General features: G+C 42.2%; 1 protein-coding gene across 2 annotated transcripts in view; it reads right to left on the bottom strand.

Annotated features, from left to right (window-relative positions):
• FGD5 (FYVE, RhoGEF and PH domain containing 5) overlaps positions 1–12,248 on the bottom strand; it is a 91,323-nt gene that overhangs the window by 20,280 nt on the left and 58,795 nt on the right. For both annotated transcript variants that reach the window (XM_075183685.1, XM_075183684.1), the window contains exons 9-12: positions 8,292–8,342; positions 6,556–6,614; positions 3,464–3,535; positions 2,282–2,350 (exon numbers count right to left, since the gene is read on the bottom strand). In XM_075183685.1, coding sequence (XP_075039786.1) covers positions 2,282–2,350; positions 3,464–3,535; positions 6,556–6,614; positions 8,292–8,342 — 251 coding nt within the window. The remainder of the gene's footprint in view (positions 1–2,281; positions 2,351–3,463; positions 3,536–6,555; positions 6,615–8,291; positions 8,343–12,248) is intronic.

Here is a 12,248-nt window from a genome sequence, read left to right as displayed (position 1 = left end):
AGGAGAATCTCCTCATCCTCAACATCCTCTGGAGAATCTCCTCATCCTCAGCATCCTCAGGAGAATCTCCTCATCCTCAGCATCCCCAGGAGAATCTCTTCATCCTCAGCACTCCCAGGAGAATCTCCTCCTCCTCAGCATCCCCAGAAGAATCTCCTCATCCTCAGCATCCTCAGGAGAATCTCCTCATCCTCAGCATCCTCAGGAGAATCTCCTCATCCTCAGCATCCCCAGAAGAATCTCCTCATCCTCAGCAGTCCCAGGAGAATCTCCTCATCCTCAGCAGTCCCAGGAGAATCTCCTCATCCTCAGTATTCCGAGGAGTTGCTCCTCACTCTCAGCATCCCCAGGAAAATCTCCTCACCCTCAGCATCCCCAGGAGAATCTCCTCATCCTCAGCATCCCCAAGAGAATCTCCTCATCCTCAGCATCCCCAAGAGAATCTTCTCATCCTCAGCATCCCCAGGAGAATCTCCTCATCCTCAGCATCCCCAGGAGAATCTCCTCATCCTTAGCACCCCCATGAAAATCTCCTCATCCTCAACATCCCCAGGAGAATCTCCTCATCCTCAGGAGAATCTCCTCATCCTCAGCATCCCCAGGAGAATCTCTTCATCCTCAGCATCCCCAGGAGAATCTCCTCATCCTCAGCACTCCCAGGAGAATCTCCTTATCCTCAGCATCCCCAGGAGAATCTCCTCATCCTCAGCACTCCCAGGAGAATCTCCTCATCCTCGGCACTCCCAGGAGAATCTTCTCATCCTCAGCATCCCCAGGAGAATCTCTTCATCCTCAACATCCCAGGAGAATCTCCTCATCCTCAGCGACACCAGGAGAATCTCCTCATCCTCAACATCCCAGGAGAATCTCCTCATCCTCAGCACTCCCAGGAGAATCTCCTCATCCTCAGCATCCCCAGGAGAATCTCCTCATCCTCAGCATCCCCAGGAGAATCTCCTCATCCTCAGCATCCTCAGGAGAATCTCCTCATCCTCAGCATCCCCAGGAGAATCTCCTCATCCTCAGCATCCCCAGGAGAATCTCCTCATCCTCAGCATCCCCAGAAGAATCTCATCCTCAGCATTCCCAGGAGAATCTCCTCATCCTCAGCATCCCCAGGAGAATCTCCTCATCCTCAGCATCCCCAGGAGAATCTCCTCATCCTCAGCATCCCAGGAGAATCTCCTCATCCTCAGCATGCCCAGGAGAATCTCCTCATCCTCAGCATCCTCAGAAGAATCTCCTCATCCTCAGCATCCCAGGAGAATCTCCTCATCATCAGCACTCCCAGGAGAATCTCTTCATCCTCAGCATCCCAGGAGATTCTCCTCATCCTCAGCGACCCCAGGAGAATCTCCTCATCCTCAGCGACCCCAGGAGAATCTCCTCATCCTCAACATCACAGGAGAATCTCCTCATCCTCAGCACTCCCAGGTTATTTCCATAGATGAGGTGCTCTACATTATCATTCAATAGCAATAACATAGTCATCTTATGTTAGACACATATAGGCCCTTCCTACCACTTGGATCTGTGTACAATTTGGCCACACATGTAGATTTAGAAGAAATGCGGTCATTTGGCCCCTCTGACTGAGCAGACATATCTGGCCTGTGAATGCTGTAATCAGATGAAGACCATAGACACGGGGCACAAAGTGGTCATGATCAATAATGGCCCAATGCAAAGGTATTAATGGCCATTGCTGTCATTTGAAGTATGAAATCCCAACCCATACACAAAAAATAACACAATAAAACAATATAAAGGGCCAACACATAAACAGTTACCATAGACAGATAAAGCAATAATTAGACATACATCTATATCTATATATACTTTATCATACACACATATATATATATTATATATATACACACACACACACACACACACTGTATGTATACCCATAAAGTTCTCAGCGTTACAAAATGCTCTTTTACATAGGAGCAATATAATTGTCCGGTTCCATCTTTCCTCTGATGTATCCAACCAAATAATAATCCTGATTTTTCTGTAACTGTAGGGAGCATGACACAGTTATCACCATTTCAATATGCAAATAAGGGTTTGGATCCAGCTCACCTGTTTGGGTGTAAATATTATTCGGAATTTAACTGAAACCTAAACTACAGACTCCCGGCATCCCTGATATTCTGTATTTGGTTAATCGTTTTCTGATTTTGCTTTATTGTAAAGTTTTAGAAATTTTGCAGCAAAGCCCCAATTCCCGGAATAACAGCCTTTGATATCTCTTCTGTCTCACACGTGATCATCTTACCAGGAACAAATGGCGAGGATGGCGATTCCTCCCAGACACCTTCATCAGCGTCCCTTCCTTAACAAACTCCTGTGAGAATAGATAGATTGGTGTAAAAACATAACAGGCAGATGGAATAACCATTCTCACGTCACACGACCTCCTGACACTTTATACTTCACTTCCACATCCCAATTAACACTAAAAATAGCATCATTTATACTCTTCGTGGTGCGAAAAAAAAAATCTCGTCTGTTTAAATGATGTGTTTCGGTATTTGCAGAATGTTGCTAAGACAATTATATGTGTTTATAGCATACGTGCCTAATTTAAGGACCTGTACTCCGGGACAAGTGCTACCCACTGGGCAACAGCTTGAGTTACGTTTGCTGGGGCCATTTGCCTAAACAAGGACCCACCCGGTCCAATTCTGTAGTAAGTGATGCAAGAACTGGGAGAATGGTCTAGTTGTCCGGGAGAACTCCCTGAAAAATTTGCACTGAACCAAAGGAACCAATCAGCAATTAGCTTTTAAGTGTCCAGGACTGTAAGATATTAAAAGCAAATGTCTGATTGGTTGCCAAGGTGAATTGCAAATTTTGCACCTAAATGCAGTGCTAAAAGAGCTCTATAGGGGACTTCTACTGTTACCCATACGGTCTCCTCTCCAGCCGAACCAGTGACTTGGTACAGGTAACGGTGGAAATTCCATGGAGGGGGCACATGTAGGAAGGGGGGGGGGGTGGTCTGTCCAAAAGTAGACTACCTGTTTAACTGGTTCTCTCATGATGATTACTATACATGGTCTGGGACAGAAACGGGGGATAAAAGATGAAGGTTGAGTTTACCTTAATTAGCCCTAATTAAAGTGAATGATTAAAAAATAATCAATCAATCAGTTGCTAAAAACAACTTTAGAATATCAACTACACTGACAAAAAACAATAAGTATTGAGACAAAGAGCAAATCTTGGTGAATGAGCCCCTCTGAAAACGGAGCCAAAAGCACCTGCCTTCTCTGCCTCCCCCTGAGAATGATACTTTCCTATAATGCTGGAAACTGTACCCACCTAATTACCAATTACATTCATTTAAAAAGCAAAAAAAATAGTAATTGGCTGAGACAATAGCAAAAAGTAATAATCACGTCTCCGTGAATGATGAAGACGGGTCTGATCTATAAGTCCTGAGTATTGTACTTACTCTCCCGGGCTGCAGAAGGCTGCGCTGTCTCCTGACACTGTACTCAATCTGTACCAACTTCTGGAGATTTTCCTACAAACACAATAGAACAGACCATTAATTGACTCCGTTACAACCAAATGAAAAATGACATCTGCAAATGATATTTCAATTACGCTGCTTTGTAGTAGCGAAGTGTAAATCACAACCAGCTCTCATAATAAACAAGCTGACGGGTGATTTTTTTCCCTGCTTTTTGTCTGATGTGATTTATAGAAACATTCGCACAATGGGAGAAATCCATCAAGTGACGCAACAGGAAGACGGTGGTGTGATTCGCACTACGCGCAGCGCCGCTTCGGCTTCAACACTGAATTTTGCAGGAAAACTGCTCGTTATCGTAGCCGTGAAAACAATGCTTACTTAACTTAAAACGTGTTTAGTTTATTCCGCACTGTTTCTTCTAACGACTTCATGTCAACAAGAATTAACAATTAACTGATACAATTGACTCAAACGTTACATGTTCAAGATTATGATCCATCTTCGAACGCAAGTCCGTTTGCGTGCCGTATCTTGCGTGAAATTGCTGGGCGCATATAGAGAACGGAATATACGCCTGTGAACGCAATGGCATGTAATTCATGGTCGCAAGCAAATGATAATTCCGACTGCCTACGACATGAAGAGTGGAATGGGGGGGTTGGGTACGCTTTAACGTTTAGCAGAAATCCGACAACGAGGAGGCCTACAAATAAAATCCGAATTTACCAAACACCGTTTGCAATATAAACAGACGTAGCCGAAACCCAACGCTGCGGATCTCCGATGGCAGCAGCTTGCTGACAGCAGCTTACTCCCAATGGACAGTTCTCCGGCACTACACCTTTGACGTCATCGCAACCTTGATCAATGTTAATTTAAAGCGACAATGTCGGGACCCCGCTGGTTAAGTGTTTAAACACTTAACCCAACATTGGCGCTGTAAATTGACATTGATAGAGGTGGCGATGACGTCAAGGTGTAATGCTGGAGAGTTGTCCATTCGGTATTTGGCAAGTTCAGATTTTATTTGTAGGCCTTCTCGTTCTTGGATTTGGTGGTAATCGATTACCACCGCATGGGGTGGGAAAGGAGGCGGATTAACGAAGGCAATATACAGTAAGGGTGCGTGCCCAGGGACAGGGCACATACATATGGCTGAATCAAGTTCAGGGGATTTCTTAGGTACATAGTTTTTAGATCACTTGCACCAGGTAAAGGGCGGGTGTAAGTGCCGACTGACAGTGATAACTACACATATGTATGTGTTTGCAAGTAAGAGAAACCATAAAAATGTATTTTATAAAATATTTTTTTGCTTATCCATGAATTTATAATATTCTTCTACACGGATGTGCAGATTTCATGGTAAGTTCCTCAGAGACGGTTTCGGACTCTCAGCATTACGTCTCTCCCAGCCACATGTGATAACCTATTGATCCAGGCTTACATTGATCGGAGAGTGAGAAAATCTCCAGATAGAGAAAACACGTCTCCCATGGGGTCTGACACGATAGTGCCCATGAAATTCCTCAATCCTGACAAGAAACCTCTGGAGGAAACAAACTTCCAGGATTGTCGGACTCTACACTATATACAGACAAAGAGAAGAACAGATATGACAACGTAGCAAATAAACGATCCTATAAACCTCTACATAGAGGTCCAGCGATCAGTGGTCAATTCACAACTCCGCACTTGTTGCAAAATAGCGCACCTGGGCGTTCATAATCAGGTCTGATAGGAAATAATGAAATGTCCGGCTCTCTTTATACTAGATTGTACTACTATAAAAATAGTTCAGAGGGTAATTATAAAGTGCAATGTGCAGTAGCAGCCAATCAGCAATAAGTTCTGACTGATCTAGTGCAAGTTAGACAGCACAATGAAAGCAGACATCTGATAGGTGGTTATGGATTACTGCACATTTGCATATTAGTATCACTGGCTTTGTAGAGAAAGGTGATAACTGCGGGGGTTGTGGATGATTTAACGCCTGCAACCGCAGGTTAGAGAAATCACGCTGCCATGGAATTGGATTCTGTCTAATTGTAGAACTAGGTGCTTACATTAAAGCTCTCTATGATGACAGCATGTTCTGATAGTGTTCGGACCAACCTTGGGTCATTTCGGTTAAAAACGCCCAAATTGCCAACTCAGACAACATGTGGCCAAGGTACGTATATGTTTCATAGTTCAGTTGTGCCAAGTTTTCTAAAGTTTGACAAATGCTCCTCGAATTCGGTCACAAAATAGATCTCATTCCCAAAAAACGGCCTTGGAAATAAAATGGCGTTGCTAATTGGGACTTATATGACGGAAATATTTACGCGGTCTTCACAAAACGCCGTTAACAGTAAAATGTAAAAAAAATTGATCTAAAAATGGGCGTGGCTGAATGTAATGCGGGATTCAAAGACAAACGATGAATACGATGTTTAATAGACCGGACAGAGAAAGTTTATTTTTTCCCCAACCATATTCACATAGGTTTGCCGAGTTTCTGTCTATTTATTCTGACACAGAATGATCAATCCTTTTCCTGTGTTATTTTGCAGTTATCTGACCCGCAGGGGTTTAGACCACTTCCTGCCATACCCAGGATGCACTGATACTGTGATTATGACGTACAGGAAGTGTCAATAAAAGAAGTAAACAAAACAAGACACTAACTAAGAACAGAGAGGAGCTCAGTTAAGTAACACCCCAGGCCTGGCCAACCTGTGTATCTCCATGTGTTTGTGAAACTACAAGTCCCAGCATGCCCTGCCAGCTAATGGCTGGCTATCTACTGGCAAAGCATGCTGGGGCTTGTAGTTTAACAACACCTGGAGAGACGCATGTTGGCCAGGGCTGTATAAAGTCTATTAGAGGATTTGGGCAGGACTGAAACCTCTGACATTCTAGAGGTATGAGTCACTTGGTAAGGAGACGTGTCTCGGTCATAGCACTAGTTCCTAAAGTACGCTAAATATTGGTTCAGGCCACAAAATGGCTGCCACTGAATGAACTCTCCAGCTTTATTAGCAAGCAATAATATTTGACAGAATACAATGACGGTCCACACTCACCCCATGGCGCATGCTCTCATTAGCTCGATCGGCAACTTCTGAGACAATGAGCAGGGCCGCTGTAATAAGAAACATTTCATTATTGTCACTTTTATCTGTAAATCTATCCTACACATTAATCCCAAATACCATGGGGGTACTATAATGAGCAACGAATAGCCTACACCAGGCCTGGCTAACCTGTGGTTATACAGATGTTTAGGAAACTACAAGTCCCAGCATGCTCTGCCAGCATATAGCCCGACTACAGCTGGCAAGGTATGCTGGGACTTGTAGTTTCACAACACCTGGAAAGCCACAGATTAGCCAGTTATTTGTACATTTACAGTACAGTTATTATTTTTTTGCTATTAACTGTGCATTAATCTTCATATATGTCCTACTACATTTATATTTTTGTGCTGTTGGTACAAATTCCAAATTGAGAGACATTTTTAAAAGCTGTTTCCCAGACAACTATGCAGAAATGGGTGTTACCCGTAGCGGCGTAATCAGATGTTTGCGTCGATTTTATACACTGTACTAGAAAAAAGAAACATATCATCTGATTGGTTGCCATGGGCAACACCATCTTTCATAATAGTCCTCCTTTATATTTACTTTTAACCGTCAAAACAAATTCCATATAATATTTTACATTTGTTGTCTAGAACATACCTGCCAACTCTCCGGGAATTTCTGGGAGACTTCTGAATCCCAGGTAGGTCTCCCGTACTCCCGGGAGAGCAGGCAATTCTCTCTCTTCTAGGAAGTGGGCAGGATTGGGGCATCCATTTTGGGACACTCGCCCACCCCCCCCTCATTCTCCCTGGTACGGTAATCAAAATTCTATCAAAGTCACAAAAGATAAACATACTTTGGAGTAGATTTACTAAAACTTCTAAAAATTAATAGTGTAGGCGGTGCCCACAGGAACCAATCAGATTCTAGCTATCATGTTCTAGAATGTATTAGCCACATGATAGCTAGAATCTAATTGGTCGCTGTGGGTAACACCTACATTATTCCTTTTTAGAAGTTTTAGAAAATATACCCCCTTGTGTTTAACATTTTAACATTGTGACCACATTATATTTTTGCTTATTAATTGAAATCAGTACATATTATTTATCCTTTTCACTAGCATGAATAGAGGACTCATACACCGAATTTTAAAATCCAATTTTTCATTTCTTGGGCTTGGTTAAACCGTAAATGTATTTTTATCCCACGGATTGATTATGTGACAGGTTGATGAAACAATTTTGTAACACGTGTTTTTTTCCCCCTGGGTTTTCCCTGAATCCTGTCTGGATTTCTGAGGACACACGAGCTTTGATGAATTGGCCAGAACTAAATTTGCACATATAAGCAGAGAAGTCATTTGGAAGTTCTTTAAGTGTGACATTGATGAATAGACTCCTAACATTTTAGTTGCAGCAGCTGACGCACGGGCATTGATCAACCCGGGGAGTGGCTGCTTGGCACAGGGGGGGGGGGGGGGGGGGGGAGGGGGGAAATCACACACAAATGTAGGACATCTTCACACACACATATTGCACATTTAGGGGTAGATTTATTAAACACTTAAAAATGTAAAAGTAGAGATGTTGCCAATACCAACCAATCAGAATCTAGCTATCATTTATCTAGTACAATCTTTAAAATGATAGCTGGAATTTGATTGGTTGCTATGGGCAACATCTCCACTCCACTTAATAATATCTAACCCTGAGACATTACTCTTATTTACTCACCCTGAGTGTCTTCATACTCCACCCAGTCCGGACAGAGATTGTTTAGGTAATCTGCAGGACAACATAAAATTAATTTAACAGCAGCATCCAAACCACTACAATGTACTGCCTACAAAAATCATACAAATAAGTCCAGTTGTTCCTGTTTTATGTCAGGATTTTTTTGCACCAGCCAATCATTGCACAGCAATGCAGTAGCATCGTTTAACTATATTTACAGCGCCCATGGTCCATGTTTTCCAAAGCTCCTAGATGGAGCACATGTGTTTTAATTACTCGCCGACACATTTTAAAAGATCCACATGTGTTCTTATTTATTCCACTTGAGATTCCGTGAGAAGATCTGGAAAACATGCACCGTCAGTGGCCCCTGAGGCGGACTACTTAGAGCCCGCGCTGCAGTCCCTGTTACCACCCACAGAACCTGACCCGTCTCTGTTAACAAAAGTCCGGTGGTGGGAGTCACCTCTTGTTACGCCCCTCTCACAACCTTCCCCCTCCCCTCCAGGTTTTATAAAATGCAGGGGCAAACGCAGGATTTTGTAGAGGGGGGTTTCCACACCACGCCACCAGTGGGCGTGACCATAATGCATGGGGGCGTGGCTATAAATTTTAGCGAGTACTTGGCTGCTCTCCAACTCTTCCTATCCCCATAATATACATGGACAATGCTGCGTGCACTACTGCTAGGTGCACACAGCTCTCCCTTTTCAAGCAGTGCCGTGTGAAGTGGGGGCAGGGTCCAGCCACCTCAATTATACAGTGCCCCAGGCTAGGAGGGGGTTTCCAGGCACTAGGAAACCCCCCAAAGCCCCCCCCCCCCCCCTTTGGTTTGCCTATGAAATGAGTCGTTCTTAAGTTAAGTTTATGGTTTCTTTTAACAAATTATTTAGCAATTTTGTCTGTGAATTCCTCCTCGTGTTGGTTCGGAAAGTACGGTTTTAATCCACATCGAAAAATAACATTAACTTTAAAACTAAAAGCATCAGAGCACATTCGGCACGCTTGCAGAATACAAGGAGACATATTTTTTTATTAAAAAGCCCCAGAATGCTGACAGTGCGGAGACAGTGGCAGATCAGCGTCTCGTCTTGTGGCTCCTGACTCGGTGATCTCTAGCGGAGCGATATTACCTTCCTCAATTGTCAGAGGACCGGCTGAAAGAACACATTTGTTGAAGATGATTTCAAACCGCTTTAAATTCATTACTGTCAGAGACCCGCGTGTCCCCGGGGCAATACCAGCTGGTAGCGATTCCGCACAAGTCCATTTATTTTATATAAAAAATCACCGTACAGCACAGATCGGTTTTATTTGTTGTGAAGTTTAATAATGTCTGTTGAGCATTAATGGTTTATGTAATACGGCACTTGGAGAATTGTCTCAATGTATTATATTTATGTACATGATCTTATAACTCTTCTATTATGCTGCCTGTCACATGGGTATCACAATTTTCTGATTGGCTATGGTTACCTCTGCTATGTATAGACAACGGAGTACACTTTATCTATATATTTTTGTCTAGTATAGACAAGTTTTCATTTTAACACACTTTCTTAGAACCTCTTTGATGCTGATTCCTCCCAACAAATAATATAAATGAATGGTCCTGTACACACACCCTCCAGACAGACAAGTCTTTACCCTGTGTCAATTCTCACGTTGTGTGCAGCGTTAACGCTCAGTAATAAGATATAATCATCATCATCAGTTATTTATATATCGCCAGCAAAGTCCGTAGCGCTGTACATGATGCTGCTGTGAGTCACGATAAAAGTGAGGACATGTACAAGATTTTGGCTATGCCTTTATCTAGTCTTGTTTTTTTAACGCCCCTGTGTAGCTGCCCTAGTGGAAGCAGTGTATTTATTTTCTAAAGTAATAAATTATGGCGATCAATTATATCACATATTACACAGCATATTTAAGAATCTCACTTTAAAGACAGCTTTTTTATTTTCAGATCAAGATTTATATAATTAAGACTTTTTACCAAATAAAAATGCTACTGACTGCCTTTAAAAAAAAGGAATTAGCACAATTTACTTTAATTGTTTTCTATTGGGAAAAGAACTAAGGTTTGACAATGAGAACGGTGGCTTAGTGGTTAGCACTTCTGCCTCACATCACTGGGATCATGAGTTCAATTCCCGACCATGGCCTTATCTGTGTGGAGTTTGTATGTTCTCCCTGTGTTTGCGTGGGGTTCCTCCGGGTGCTCCTGTTTCCTCCCACACTCCAAAAACATACTGGTAAATTAATTGGTTGCTATCAAACTTTACCCTAGTCTCTCTAAGCCTGTCTGTGTATGTATGTTAGGGAATTTAGTAAGCTCCAATGGGGCAGGGACTGATGTGAATGAGTTCTCTGTACAGTGCTTCGGAATCAGTGGTGCTATATAAATAATTCATTTTATATGATTATCTGATTGGTTGCTATGGGTAAAAAGCACCTTTTGTACATAGTTGTGGAACATTTTTAATAAATCCTCTCCCCCCCCCCCCCCACACACACACACATGTAATCTTTCTGTGTCTATAAGTACCGGTGTGATCGCTGAAACTATTTTCCTTAAAGAACAAAATACATGTCAGATAATCAGCATCATTCAGACAAACCCAAACATAACACATAAAGTTTAATCTATGAAATGAATGGCAGCGATGGAGGGGTGTGAGGGCTGGCAGAGTCCCGTGGGCGCCCTAACATGATGAATTTGGACAGACGGTATGTGATGGTCACATTTTCTGCCATTAATATGCTGCTAAGTAATACACCCATTTACCAAACAAGAACAGACATGGTTATGTCAGTCACTGTAAATATAAGAGAGAGGCAGAACCAGGAAAGAATTAATTTGCAGTCTGAGGCCAGGAAGGAATTAATTTTTGTCTCCGATGGGGTTAGATCTGGCGGCCGTGATGTGGTCATTTTTCCACTGAACTGAGATGTATCCAAACTTGGTGAACTTCTTTCCACCCAGCGTTAATTCTGCTACATCGATGTGTGGCTAACGATCTGTGATTACAGTCACTGAAGAGCTAGTTCAGGGGTCAGGGAACTTTTTTAACTTTTACCCCAAAATATATTTAGAAACGCCGACGTTACCCCCTTGATTTGAAAGGAAGGAAATCTTATATTATTAATTATTGGAATTCAAAATTTTATTGAATCTATTCAAAATTTCTTTGAAAGCTTCAACTTCAAAACTTCAGGTTTTGGAAAAATGATGTTTCTTTATTTTTGATACGAGAGCATCAATATTGGGGCATTTTGATGTCAGAGCAATTTGGATACAGTCTTTAGCGTCCAATCGATTTCTCTGCTTTGTTGTTATGTTCGTTAGAGTGGAAAATTCTTGTTCGCAAAGGTAGGTTGTTGCAAAAGGCAGCAACTTTTTGACTGCCTCCTCATGGGCAATTTTGAATACCTTTGCAGCTGTTGACATCCAAAAATATGACAGATCTGCTTTGTTTTCAAATGCAATACGTGCTTCATTATTGCATCGAAGCTCAAGAAGTGCCTCTGCCAACCCCTGAGGCTCTTCTGGTACAACAGCAATTTCACATTTAAAGGGGTCTACAATCCAACTGACAGCATGTGAATCATCAGCATTACCCCCAGGAATTTCATTTTTACCCCATTTGGGGTAGTTTACCCCTGTTCCCTGACCACTGAGCTAGAAGAATTATGCCTCTATAGAGTTATTCACATATTTGCATGTTTTTTTAACTTCCATACAAAATGGGAAATCCAAGAAAAGCACTTAGACCCTCTTTATTAAAACCATAAGAAAGACAGGTGAAAAGCTGATGTCTCCCAAAATCCAGCTAACTACCAATATTTGATATTGATATAGGGATGTGTCATACTGAGTTAAATAATATACATGAAATAACTGGGGTGTTTATACATAATTAGTTATGTCTACCATGCTCTCCGTCGCTTCTCTGC

Source organism: Mixophyes fleayi, chromosome 8 (assembly GCF_038048845.1).
Source record: "Mixophyes fleayi isolate aMixFle1 chromosome 8, aMixFle1.hap1, whole genome shotgun sequence".
Taxonomy (NCBI): Eukaryota; Metazoa; Chordata; class Amphibia; order Anura; family Limnodynastidae; genus Mixophyes; species Mixophyes fleayi.
The sequence above is the reverse complement of the archived record's forward strand: the minus strand, read 5'-3'. Positions and strand labels throughout refer to the sequence as shown.